The sequence below is a fragment of the Myotis lucifugus genome, unplaced genomic scaffold (assembly GCF_000147115.1).
Source record: "Myotis lucifugus unplaced genomic scaffold, Myoluc2.0 scaffold_1454, whole genome shotgun sequence".
NCBI classification, from domain to species: domain Eukaryota; kingdom Metazoa; phylum Chordata; class Mammalia; order Chiroptera; family Vespertilionidae; genus Myotis; species Myotis lucifugus.
The window spans coordinates 26,310-37,413 of NW_005872502.1; the positions used below are offsets into that span (position 1 = coordinate 26,310).

The 11,104-nt window shown below is 57.6% G+C and overlaps 2 protein-coding genes across 2 annotated transcripts in view; one reads left to right on the forward strand and one right to left on the reverse strand.

The window, feature by feature from the left end:
• Nucleotides 1-1,055, reverse strand: part of RRAS (RAS related) — a 4,142-nt gene extending 3,087 nt beyond the window's left edge. Inside the window, exon 1 of the mRNA XM_023748501.1 lies at nucleotides 802-1,055. Coding sequence (XP_023604269.1) covers nucleotides 802-1,040 — 239 coding nt within the window. The 5' untranslated portion in view covers nucleotides 1,041-1,055. The remainder of the gene's footprint in view (nucleotides 1-801) is intronic.
• A 121-nt stretch (nucleotides 1,056-1,176) lies between these two features.
• The window catches only part of SCAF1 (SR-related CTD associated factor 1), a 16,479-nt gene continuing 6,551 nt past the window's right edge, over nucleotides 1,177-11,104 (forward strand). The window contains 8 exon segments of the mRNA XM_014449831.2: nucleotides 1,177-1,876; nucleotides 5,932-6,045; nucleotides 6,286-6,343; nucleotides 6,986-7,080; nucleotides 7,363-7,463; nucleotides 7,552-7,667; nucleotides 10,702-10,988; nucleotides 10,990-11,066. Coding sequence (XP_014305317.2) covers nucleotides 1,865-1,876; nucleotides 5,932-6,045; nucleotides 6,286-6,343; nucleotides 6,986-7,080; nucleotides 7,363-7,463; nucleotides 7,552-7,667; nucleotides 10,702-10,988; nucleotides 10,990-11,066 — 860 coding nt within the window. The 5' untranslated portion in view covers nucleotides 1,177-1,864.

Consider the following 11,104-nt stretch of genomic DNA (forward strand, 5'->3'; position numbering starts at 1 on the left):
AGAACAGAAAGTGCGTGTCTAGAGTCGTAGGGACCCTGACATGCATTTATGGGGTCAGAGACACTCCTCAGGAGTAGCTACTATTTCTGGGGGTGTCAAGAATCTGGGGGGCTTCTTCCATGGAGACTAATTTGGGGCAGGGTAGCCAGGGTTTCTGAGAGAGGCTCGGGGAGTCTGAGTGGAAAATTCAAGAGGAGTGGTTGGTTTTCCTTAGGGGGAGGAGGGAGGTCTGGGTCTCGCGGGGTGGGGGAGCCCCAGGATTTGGGGTCTTAGCGTTCTCTGGAATGACCAAGGGGCACAGGACCTTTTAGAACTCTCTTGGGTCTGAGGGCACCTCTCTTAGAACTGGGTGGTCCCAGGTGGGAATCGGGGGCAAAGTTTGGGCATAATTTCTAGATTCTGGGGGAGGTGCCTGAAAGGGCTAAGCATCCAGACTGGGGGCATCTCAAGGGCTTTGGACACAAGCGTTCTCCCAGTTAGGCTCTGGCTCTCAGAGGGGAAGCTGAGGTCTGGGATTTGGGGGAGATGGGGCTCAGGGTGAGGGGAAGTGGCATCTACAAGGGTGGGGGCACAGGAAAGGGCTTAGGATCTGGATGGGGCGACTTATGGATTTAACGTGCTCCCAGGAGGTGCTCAGGGTCAGGTCAACAGCGAAGGGGGGTCCTGGGCCCTGGGGGAGGACGTGAGTAGAGAAGGAAGGTCCCTCAGGTAAGAGGGTGGCAGTCCCGGGGGGCTCAGGGTCACATTCTCAGGGGGATTTTTAAGATTAGAGGGCCTCATAAGAGGGTCTCAGTGATGGATCAAGAGAAGATCGGGGTCTCAGGGATTCCCCCCCAAGGACTATGTTCTGGGTCCCGAGGGCACCCCCCGAGTGAGGTCCCCACTACCTGGATGAACTGGATGGTCAGCGCACTCTTGCCCACGCCGCCGCCGCCCACGACCACCAGCTTGTGTGTCTCGCTGGGTGGGGGGTCCCCGGGTCCCGGCCCCCCGCCCCGGGGCCGCCCCCGCCCCGTCGCGGACGCCGCCCCGCTGCTCATGTCGCCTCCGCTGCCGCCGCCGCCGCTACAGCCTGGGGGGAACCGGGCGGGGCCTAGGGGGCGGGGCATGCTAATAAGCCTACTGCATAATCATGAGTTCCTGCGAAAATGACACAGTCTCGGTACACTTAAGGGGGAGGTAAGGCTAGGTAAAAGGCGGAGCTATGCTAATAGGGATTGAGGAACGACGTTCCCCGTGGAGGGGAATTCCTAGAGGGGCGGGGATATGCTAATGAGAGACAGAGACCTGCGCTCCCAGGGAGCGGCGCCACGCGCTCTGGGCTGGAGGGCCGTCTGGGGGCGGGGCTATGCTAATGAAATCTCATTCTTTGGGCACACGGGTAGGAAAGATCGTTCTGGGCGGGGCTATGCAAATAAGGAGCTCCGTGAGGCCGCTTCTCAGGGCACCTCCCCAGGGCCTTGTTCTAGTAGGCGGGGCTGGCCGGCTCCCGCGCGGCCGTATATAGGCGCGCTCCAGGGAAGGAGCAGGTCCTGGGGGGAAGCTCCACCCCCGCCCTGGGATCCTGGCCAGACTCCCGACCCGGGCGTCCGGGCTGGATGTCGTAGTCTCCGCCCGCTAAGGGACCCAGGCTTCCGGTTCCCGCTGTCCCAACCAAGCGGAAGACAGACTGGGAGGGGAGTTGGGGCCCTGGAGGGAGGACAGCCCAGTAACGGGACAGGGAGGGGCCGTGAGATCACTGCATTCCTAATCCATGAGCCAGCTCGCCCAGGCCGGGACGCCTGGGTCATGAAGGGCCTATAGCCAGGAAGTCTGGGTCTTTGGAGGAAGCTGACGGCCCAGACTCCTGGGTCCCTAGGAGAGAATGGGGCTCGAGGTCTGCATTCCTGTATCCCGGGGAGGAGGGATCTGGGGGTCCTTATTATGAGGACTATCCATGTCCCGTAAAGGAGGAAGCTGAGGGCCCAGCCAGACTTGGGTCCAGGAGTTGGAGGGGCTGGGGATCCGGAATTCTTGATCCCGAGGGAATTGAGGTGGGGAACCAGAACCCGTGTTCGTGTAAGGTACGAGCTTGAGACCAGGAATGGTCCGAGGGCCCAACTCCTGGATCTCAGGAAGGAGGAAGGCTCGGACTCCTGAGTCGCAGGGAGGAGGGAAATGGGAACCCGAAATCCTCTGCCGAGTGAGAGGAATAGGAATTTGGACTTTACTATCCTAAATAAGGAGGCTGTAGGGCCGGCCTTCTGGGTTCTAAATTTAGAGGGGACTAGAGGGGATCGAGATTCTGGGCTCCCCAGAATGTGGGCGGGGCAATTTGCAGTCAATCCAATTTTTTTTTTTTTCCTACTGCACACTCCGAACTACAATTCCCTTGCATCTATCGGGCTAAATGCTCTTTAGGTCACTTCCTGCTCCTCAGCTCTTTCCGCGCGCGCAAGGCATTGTGGGGCTACATCGCGGGCTACCGCAACCCCGCCCACTTCACCTCTCACCTCCTTGCTGTCCCCCGCGTGACGGAAGCGACGCGCGGACTACGCCTCCCGGCGTGCGTCGCGCGCACCCCTGCCCAGGCGCCCCGTTGACTGTTGGGAAACTGAGTCCGGAGCCTTCCCACCAGCCTTCACGGCACCGTGCACGGTACTTGAAGTCCCGGCAAGCTCGGCGGCGTTTTAACCCCGCCCCCTCTCCTCCTCTGCTCGCGAACCTCCCCAGCCCGCCCCGCCCCGCGCCGGGGCCGGAGCCGCAGCCCGAGCGGCGGGGTAAGATGGCGGCGGTGGTCCGGGCCGCGGGGCTCGGGCCTATCGGGGTGGGCGGGGCGGAGTCGGGTCGCTAGTCGTCCTGCGGTCCTCCCTACACGCCGCGGGGCCCGGAGGACTTAGCGGGGCGGCCTCCGGTCCGGCAGCGGAGGCGGAGCCTGGCGCCGAACGGGGGGCCTTCGCAAGGCCCCGGGACGCGTCTGTGGGTGCCGAGGGCATCTACGGGGCGTCCCCGTGAGAACTGGGGACGTCCACCGGGCCTGGGCCGAGGCCGGCGCCTGCCCTCCACCATGGGTCTTGTCTGTAGGCACTGTGGATCGTCTTGATGGGCTGGCCGGAGGCTAGGGTCTGTTCGGAGGGTTCTGGGGCCATCTTGAGATCTTGAGACATGTCCCAGAGGTGAGGGAGGTTTGCAAGAGCCGAGGACTGTCTGCAGAGCCATCTGTGGCTCTGGGGTATGGCCATCGGGGCTGCGAAGTGTCTACATGGGCTGACCCGAGGATGCCACTCACCTACCCGGGTCCGGGGCCATTTAGCGGGCCTGCCGGAACGGATCCCGGGTTAGGAAGTCATTTAGGGGTGGGATGTGCCCCCCAGGGGAGGGAGGCCAATACTGAGACGTGCTGAGAGGCCTGGATGGGTCTCCAGCGTCTGGGGAGCGGCTGATCGGAGTGACAGGAGGCTGGGGGGCAGTTAGAAGGACCTGGGACCCGCTCGGTGGCTTTGAGTGTTGCCTGCCGGGGTGCAGCCTCTATGCCCGGAGCAAATTCGAATGCCTTTTGGGCCAGATAATCAGATGGAGAATAAGACAAAGGAGATTATTGGAAAATATGCGGAACTCAAATGTGCTTGCACTTTAGAAGGTAATTCAAATGGAAAAAAAAATGTCTTCAAAGTCTGCATTGCCTTGGGGCTCTGGAGTGAGCATTGGTCCACATGGGTGTGGAGCAGTCCCTAGGATCGATCCCCTAGCCATCCGGTGCAGCGCTTCTCAAACTCTCTTGACCTTGATCTACAGTAAGAAATACATTTTTCATTGAGACCCCCAGTACCTACTGACATATATATTTAACCATATACCCACGTCCCGTTGGTATTTCCACTTAGTACTTGCAACGTGAAGGATTTTCTACTGTGTTCTACTGATTTACTTTCTGTGATCAGCTGTTTGTGCAGCACTTATACGGCTATCGGTGGGAATCACTCACTGATCTAGAGGGACGTAGCAATGTCTGCAGAGCCTTTTCAAGTAAAAAAAAAAAAATGTAAAGGAGCCACTGGCATGTGTGTCTTCACAGCTTGGGGCATGCCTGCATGGGCAAGGGAGTGTCTTCATACGGAGGGTTTGGGGATCAGTGTGTCTGTCTGTAGCCTGCAGATCTTGATTAAGCTTCTGTTCTGTGAATCACTGAAACTTGTGCTTCCCCCTGGAGGTGCTGGAGGGAAGCTCCAGGGCTGGGAACTGTCCTTAGGGCCTTACCTGGGCGGGTGTCAATGGGGAATTAGGGAAGGAGCCTTTAGAGAGGTGGGAGGCGGCATGGGGGAGCTTTCAGAAAGCGTGAAAAATTGCCCAGCCTTCCATGGCTCAGTGATTGAGCGTTGACCTATGAACCAGGAGGTCAGGGTTCAACTCCTGGTCAGGGCACATGCCCGGGTTGCGGGCTGGATCCCCAATGTGGGGTGTGCAGGAGGCAGCTGATCAATGATTCTCTCCCATCATTGATGTTTCTCTCAATGATTCTCATCATTGATGTTTCCCTCTTTCTCTCTCCCCCTCTCTGAAATCAATAAAAAAATAATATTTTTTAAAAGCTTGAAAATCTGGTAGGAGGGAGACCAGGACAGAGGTCTTTGCAGGTAGGCAGTGGAGAAAGGGGGTGTGGGGGAAGCCTGGCCCCTCAAGGCTAATAATAAAGATGATAGCCGAAACCGGTTTGGCTCAGTGGATAGAGCGTCGGCCTGTGGACTGAAGGGTCCCGGGTTCGATTCCGGTCAAGGGCATGTACCTTGGTTGCAGGCACATCTCCAGTAGGGGGTGTGCAGGAGGCAGCTGATCGATGTTTCTCTCTCATCGATGTTTCTGACTCTCTGTCCTTCTCCCTTCCTCTCTGTGAAAAATCAATAAAATATTTAAAAAAAAAAAAAAGATGATAATTATTGTTACCCTGTGCTGAGCACTGGATTGAGCTAAGTCTGTGGGAGAAGCGGCTCTTTTCAGTTCTCACCGCTGTTCTCTGAGGTAGACACGCTGATTGCGCCATATACAGATAAGCACCCTGAGTGCGGGGTTAGGGGTTGGAAGCTTTCTAGGAACTTTGAGACTGGGTATTGTTGCAGAGAAGCGGGTTTGTCAGCTGGAGGGAAGCCTGCAGCTGAAATGCTCCTATTTTCTGAAGCCCTCACTAAGACAACCGCATCTGAAGGGTGACCTCTCAGCTTCTGTATAATCTAAGAATTTCTGTGACATCGCGAAGGCCGCAGCCATGCTTTCATGCGGTGGGCATTCAGGCCAGAGGCCATGTCCCCGGGGGGTGTCTGGTGGGCAGCGGGCCCTTCTAAGGTTAGTGTTCTCATTTCAAAAGCGGCACACAGGTGTGGCAAATCACACTGTCACCGTTCCATCTTAGATACGTAAATAGTTTGGGTCCCTCACCGTCAAGGAAAATGGGTGATGCTTTAGGAAGTTGCGTCGTGTTGGAGGCGCCTCATTTTAGGAATGGCGCAGGCATGGGACTGTGGAGCGCACTATCTGAAGGCACAGCTCAGCAGAGAGAATTCTTGGCGTTGGGTTGGATCCCAGGAGGCTGGGCCAGGAGGTCTTAGGTTGGGCTGTGGCAGAAGCTGTGGAGTCTGCGGAGCGGGGTGTTGACATCGGAGACGGGGAAGGCCTCCCCTCGACAGGAGGCAGCTGAAATCCAGACGAGGGAAGGGAATGGCTCTACTGCCTCTGGGGTCTGCCCTGGACCTGGTGCCCCCCAAGGACTGGGATGAGGTGGGGGAGAGGAGGGATGCTGAAGAGGACACTGACTGTGGGAAAACGTTGGAGGCCCTTGAGGTCCTCGTGACCATTCTCTGCTTTTGTCCCTGTGCCTGCACACACATCTCACACACACACCTCACACCCCCGCCCGGCCCCGCTGGCCTGCACTCCACACTCTCATCCCTCAACCCTCAGGTGACCATGGAGGAAGAAGATGAGTCTCGAGGGAAGACGGAGGAGTCGGGCGAGGACAGGGGCGACGGCCCGCCAGACAGAGACCCCACGCTTTCTCCGACTGCCTTTATTCTGGTGAGGCCTGAACCACCTGGGGCCACAGGGGGGAGGGGCTGAGAGTCTGGTATGGACTCGGGGGTCCCCAGAGGGCGGAGGGGCTGGGGGCCTAGACGCTTGGCTCCTCTGAAGGGTTTGAGTCTGGTTGTAGGGTGTCCAGAATGCCTGTCTCCCCGGAGCAGAGCTCGTGACCATTTGCACGAGCCCCCTGACCGCCGCCCTTTCTCTCCACCTCTCCACCTCCCATCTTTTCTTCAGCGGGCCATTCAGCAGGCGGTGGGAACTTCCCTGCAGGGGGACCTGGCGAATGATAAAGGTACGGGGGGTTCTAGTTCCTCTGAAGCTCCCTGCCCCATCCCTGCATTCTTTACCCCAATTTCCTTCACGGCTTCTCCGGGGTCTCCTGGGGGCCGCCCCTGTGCTGGCGGAGGAGCTGAAGAGGAGGCTGCCGTGGAGGGGTTCCCAGGCTGGTGGAAGGGAGGCAGTCACGGCACAGAGGTAGCCTGTGGGACCCCAGCGGGCAGGAGGTCCAGCTGAGCTAATGGAGGGACCTGTCCAGGAGGGCTTCCTGGAGGGGGTGGCCTATTAGAGTTGTCCGGTGAGGAAGAAAGCCCGAAGAGGCAACAGCAGGCGCATAGCACAGGGATGGGCTGCAGGGCTGATCTGTGTTTCTTAGGGGCAGGTGGGCAGGGGTGGGAGGGGAGGCAATAGAAGCCCATGGGGACCAGGTCAGAGCCGAGCTGCCTTGTCTGGGCTCTATCCTGAGGGCAGCTGGGAGGCCGAATGGGTGAGAGCTGGAGTCTCAGGAGGGTGTTGGGGAAGTGGTAGGTGGAGGTTGGGAGAGCAGGCAGGAGCTGGCTTCCCTGGCAAGAAGGAGGGCGGGCTTCTCTTTCCTCTGCCCCCCGAAGCCTCTGCAACTAGTCCTCTGTCCCCAGTCCCCATGCGTCTCTCTCTCCAGATGGCTCTAGGTGTCACGGCCTTCGATGGAGGCGCTGCCGGAGCCCCCGGTCAGAGTCCCGTTCCCAGGAGTCAGGGGGAACTGACACGGCTGCTGTGAGTAAGGAGGGGGCAGGACGATCAGGCCCCGGGCCTGGATCCCTGAGATGGGGAGGTGGGGGTGGGGGTCCAGCCTCCTGGGTCTGGGGTGCTGATCAGGGGCCGTGTTGGAGAGTATGGGGGTCAGGCCTTGGGGGCCGTCAGCATGAGGGAATTGGTTGAATCCATTTGTTTTCTTGGGGGTCTCAGTTGTCTGGGTTCTTGAGAGGTGAGGGGCTGGGGAGATGGGATTTGTGGTCCTCACGGGATCAGGGTCAGGGTGGAGCCTCCCTACCCCAGGTGTTGGACATGGCCGCAGACAGCTTCCTGGCAGGGTTGGTGAGCGTCCTGGATCCCCCAGACACCTGGGTTCCCAGCCACCTGGACCTGCAGCCTGGCGAGTGAGTAGTTGGGGAGCTGGAGTGGGAGAGGCCTTGGCGTGCGAGCTGGGAGCACCCCTGAGGCTCACTCGCTCCTTCTGTCCTGCAGAAGCGAGGACATGCTGGAGCTGGTGGCTGAGGTCCGCATCGGGGACAGGGATCCGATCCCGCTGCCGGTGCCCAGCCTGCTGCCTCGTCTCAGGGCCTGGAGGACGGGCAAAACGGGTATGTGTGGCCAGGGCAGAGCTGGGCAGGCGGCCGGCCTTGGCTTTGTGTGCGCCGGAAACAGTCATGATGATTGTGTCATATAGACAGAATCTTTATTTTCGTGTTCGTTCCCCCTGTTACACTGGAGTTAAGGCCGCAGTGCCTACAGATATCCCTCAAGTAGAAACTGCTCCAGGGTCCTACCTGTCAGTGTACCTGCATGGGGTCTTGTCTCCCCAGGAGGGGACACTCTTAGCATCTCCGCCTTCCAGAGAAGAGGCTGAGAGAGGGAAGTCACTTGTTCAGGGTGGCACAGCCAGTGGTTTAGGGGTGGTCCTGAGCCCCAAGCCCAGATGTGTCCGAGTGTAAGGCCCAAGTTGTTGACGTCTGTGATGCACACCCACCCACGTGAAAGTCTGCCCCCAGCACCACGGATGAGCACAGGTTCTCAAACAGGAGAAGGCATCGGAATCACCAGGGTGTTTTTTTTTAAATATATTTTTATTGATTTTAGAGAGGAAGGGAGAGAGAGATAGATAGAAACATCAATGATGAAGAGAATCATTGATCAGCTGCTTCCTGCACGCCCCACACTGGGGATGGAGCCCACAGCCTGGGCATGTGCCCTGACTGGTTCATAGGTTAATGCTCAGCCACTGAGCCACGCCGGCCGGGCACCAGGAGGACTTCTTGATGCACAGGTCGCCGGGTCCGCTCTCGGGTTTCTGATTCGGCAGGTCTGGGGTAGGGCTCGGGATTTTGCATTTCTAACCCTGGTGATGCTGCTGCTGGACCCTGGACCCCGAAGAGACCTGGGTTAGACTTCCCTTTTGCATGTGCCTACATGTTTGGGGAGGGGTAGAGAGGACAGGAAGAGGGAGGGCTAGCAGGAGGTCAGCTGCGAGCCACTGTGGCTCAGTGACCCTCGGAGCCGGTTCACGGTTTCCTTGTCCTTTTTTAAAAAAAATATATTTTATTGATTTTTTACAGAGAGGAAGGGAGAGAGATAGAAAGTTAGAAACACCGATGAGAGAGAAACATCGATCAGCTGCCTCCTGCACATCTCCCACTGGGGATGTGCCCGCAACCAAGGTACATGCCCTTGACCGGAATCGAACCTGGGACCTTTCAGTCCGCAGGCCGACGCTCTATCCACTGAGCCAAACCAGTTAGGGCTCCTTCTCCTTTTTTTACAGCTGCAATTTGACTTGTCTGTTAGGCTCGGGACATGGTGCCTAGGACCCAACACACTCTTAGGGGCCCACAGAAGAAATTTCATTTCTGTTAAAATTAGAAGCCATGGAGGATAAGTAAACAAATGAGTGGGACTGTGTTCCAATAAAACTTTATTTACAAAAACAGATGGTGGGTCCTGGGCCTTCAGTAAAATAGATGTGTAGAGAACCTAGTAGTTGTTTGTCTTCAGGGGTTATGTTTTATTTCCTTATTCCAAGTGTTCTTTTGGTCTTCATTTGGAAAATACTAAGAACTTAGGAAAAAGAAAAGAAAACTCACCCTTATTTCCAATCCTATATAAAAACTACATCAAGGAGGAGATGCCTGTGCTCCCAGACCACTCTGTCTAGACTTTTTTTTTTTTTTTAAATCTATCATTTTGGATATATTTAGGTATTGTCACTTGATTTATTGCAGGGTTTTGTTTTGTTTTAATAATTTTTATTATTGCAGGGTTTTATTCTTTTTTTATTTTTATTGATTTCAGAAAGGGAGGGAGAGGGAGATAGAAACCTCAATGATGAGAGAGAATCATTGATTGGCTGCCTCCTGCAGGCCCCCTACTAGGGATTGAGCCTGCAACCAGGACATGTGCTCTTGAGGGGAATTGAACCGGGACCCTTCAGTCTGCAGGCCGACACTCGATCCACTGAGCCAAACCGGCTAGGGCCCTGCTTCATTTTCCTCCAGAGCCCTCAGCAGCTGGCAGACTACGCTTGGCATGTTGATGTTTCTCTCCCCACGAATGTGAGCTCTTCGAAGGCAGTGATTTTTGTCTGTTTTGTTCCTCTTTCTATTCCTGGTACCCCAGTCAGCACCAGGCACAAAGAGGTGATAGATAAAAGTATTGAATGAATGCACGAACCCTGCTTTATAGCTGAGGAAACAGACAGCGGTTGAGTGACTTGCCCACCGTCAGGTCATGAGGGAGGGCTGGCGCCTGGGATCCAGATCGGGAGATGGCTCCAGAGCTGCCCTCACCCCTGTGCTTCCGCGTGACGCGCTGGCGTCCTTGCAGTTACATGTGGCTGACGGGCCTGTGGACTCTGATGTGTGTCTAAGTCCTGGTGTAGGACTTGGCACTGAGACCTGTGCTTGGAGGCAGGGTTTCAGGGGTGTGGACGAGGTGACGTGGGAAAGTATGATGGCCGTCCCGTCACGGGCGGGTGTTGTCTCCACGTCCTGAGCAGATGTAGCCCCTTGAGTGGGGTCGTTGCACAGTGAAGGGTCTGGAGTGGAGACTCAGGCAGCCAGGGCTCCCTGGCTCCGCCCCTTCCCGGCTCTGCAGAGGGAGCGTGGCCTTTTCAGGCTCCCATTCTCTGTAAAATGGGATCACCTCCCGCAGAGGCAGCCGGCTCAGCAGGCCTGAGCCTGGCCGTGCGGGCGGTCTGAGGTTTGAATCCAGCTCTCCCGCCCAAGCCCGCACACTCTGCAGTAACATTCCTGCCCTCAGTGGTCAAGGTGGTCTTGGTTTGCGGGCCAGTGTCCATCTCAGGAGGGCGGGCAGGCTGGGGGACCGCACTGACCAAGTTTGCACCCTGACTCAGCCCCGCTGTGCGTCCTTGGGGAAGCTACCGCAGCTCTCTGTGCCTCAGTTTCCCCCTGGGACCCTCGATTCACAGTATCTGGTGTAGAGTCGTTAGGAACATCCTGTGAGCTGACACAGCGAAGCACTGGGGCAGTACCTGTAGGTGCGGGAGTGCTGAGGGCGGGGGAGGGCATGGATGGCTGCTGGCTCCCCTGCAGCCCCTCCCTGGGGGGGACAGGGAGGCGGGACTGCACCTGACCACAGCTCTGTCTCCCCGTTCCTTTGCAGTTTCTCCTCAGTCTCATTCTTCTCAACCCACCCGTGCCCGCCACCTCCTCACCTTGGGGACTGGAGACGGGGGCCCTGCCCCACCTCCTGCCCCCTCCTCTGCGTCCTCCTCACCTTCTCCTTCCCCCTCATCATCTTCCCCCTCCCCCCCTCCCCCACCACCACCGCCAGCCCCCCCAGCCCAGCCTGCCCCTCGGTTTGACATCTATGACCCCTTCCACCCCACCGATGAGGCCTACTCCCCGCCGCCTGCACCGGAGCAGAAGTACGACCCCTTTGAGCCAACATGGCTCCAACCCCAGCTCCTCCGCTGGGACCCCCCTCACCTGAGGAGAGCAGGAGGAGGAGGAAGACCATCAGAGATCGTCCTAAGTCTCTTCGGCCTGTCCAGATCATCAGCCGC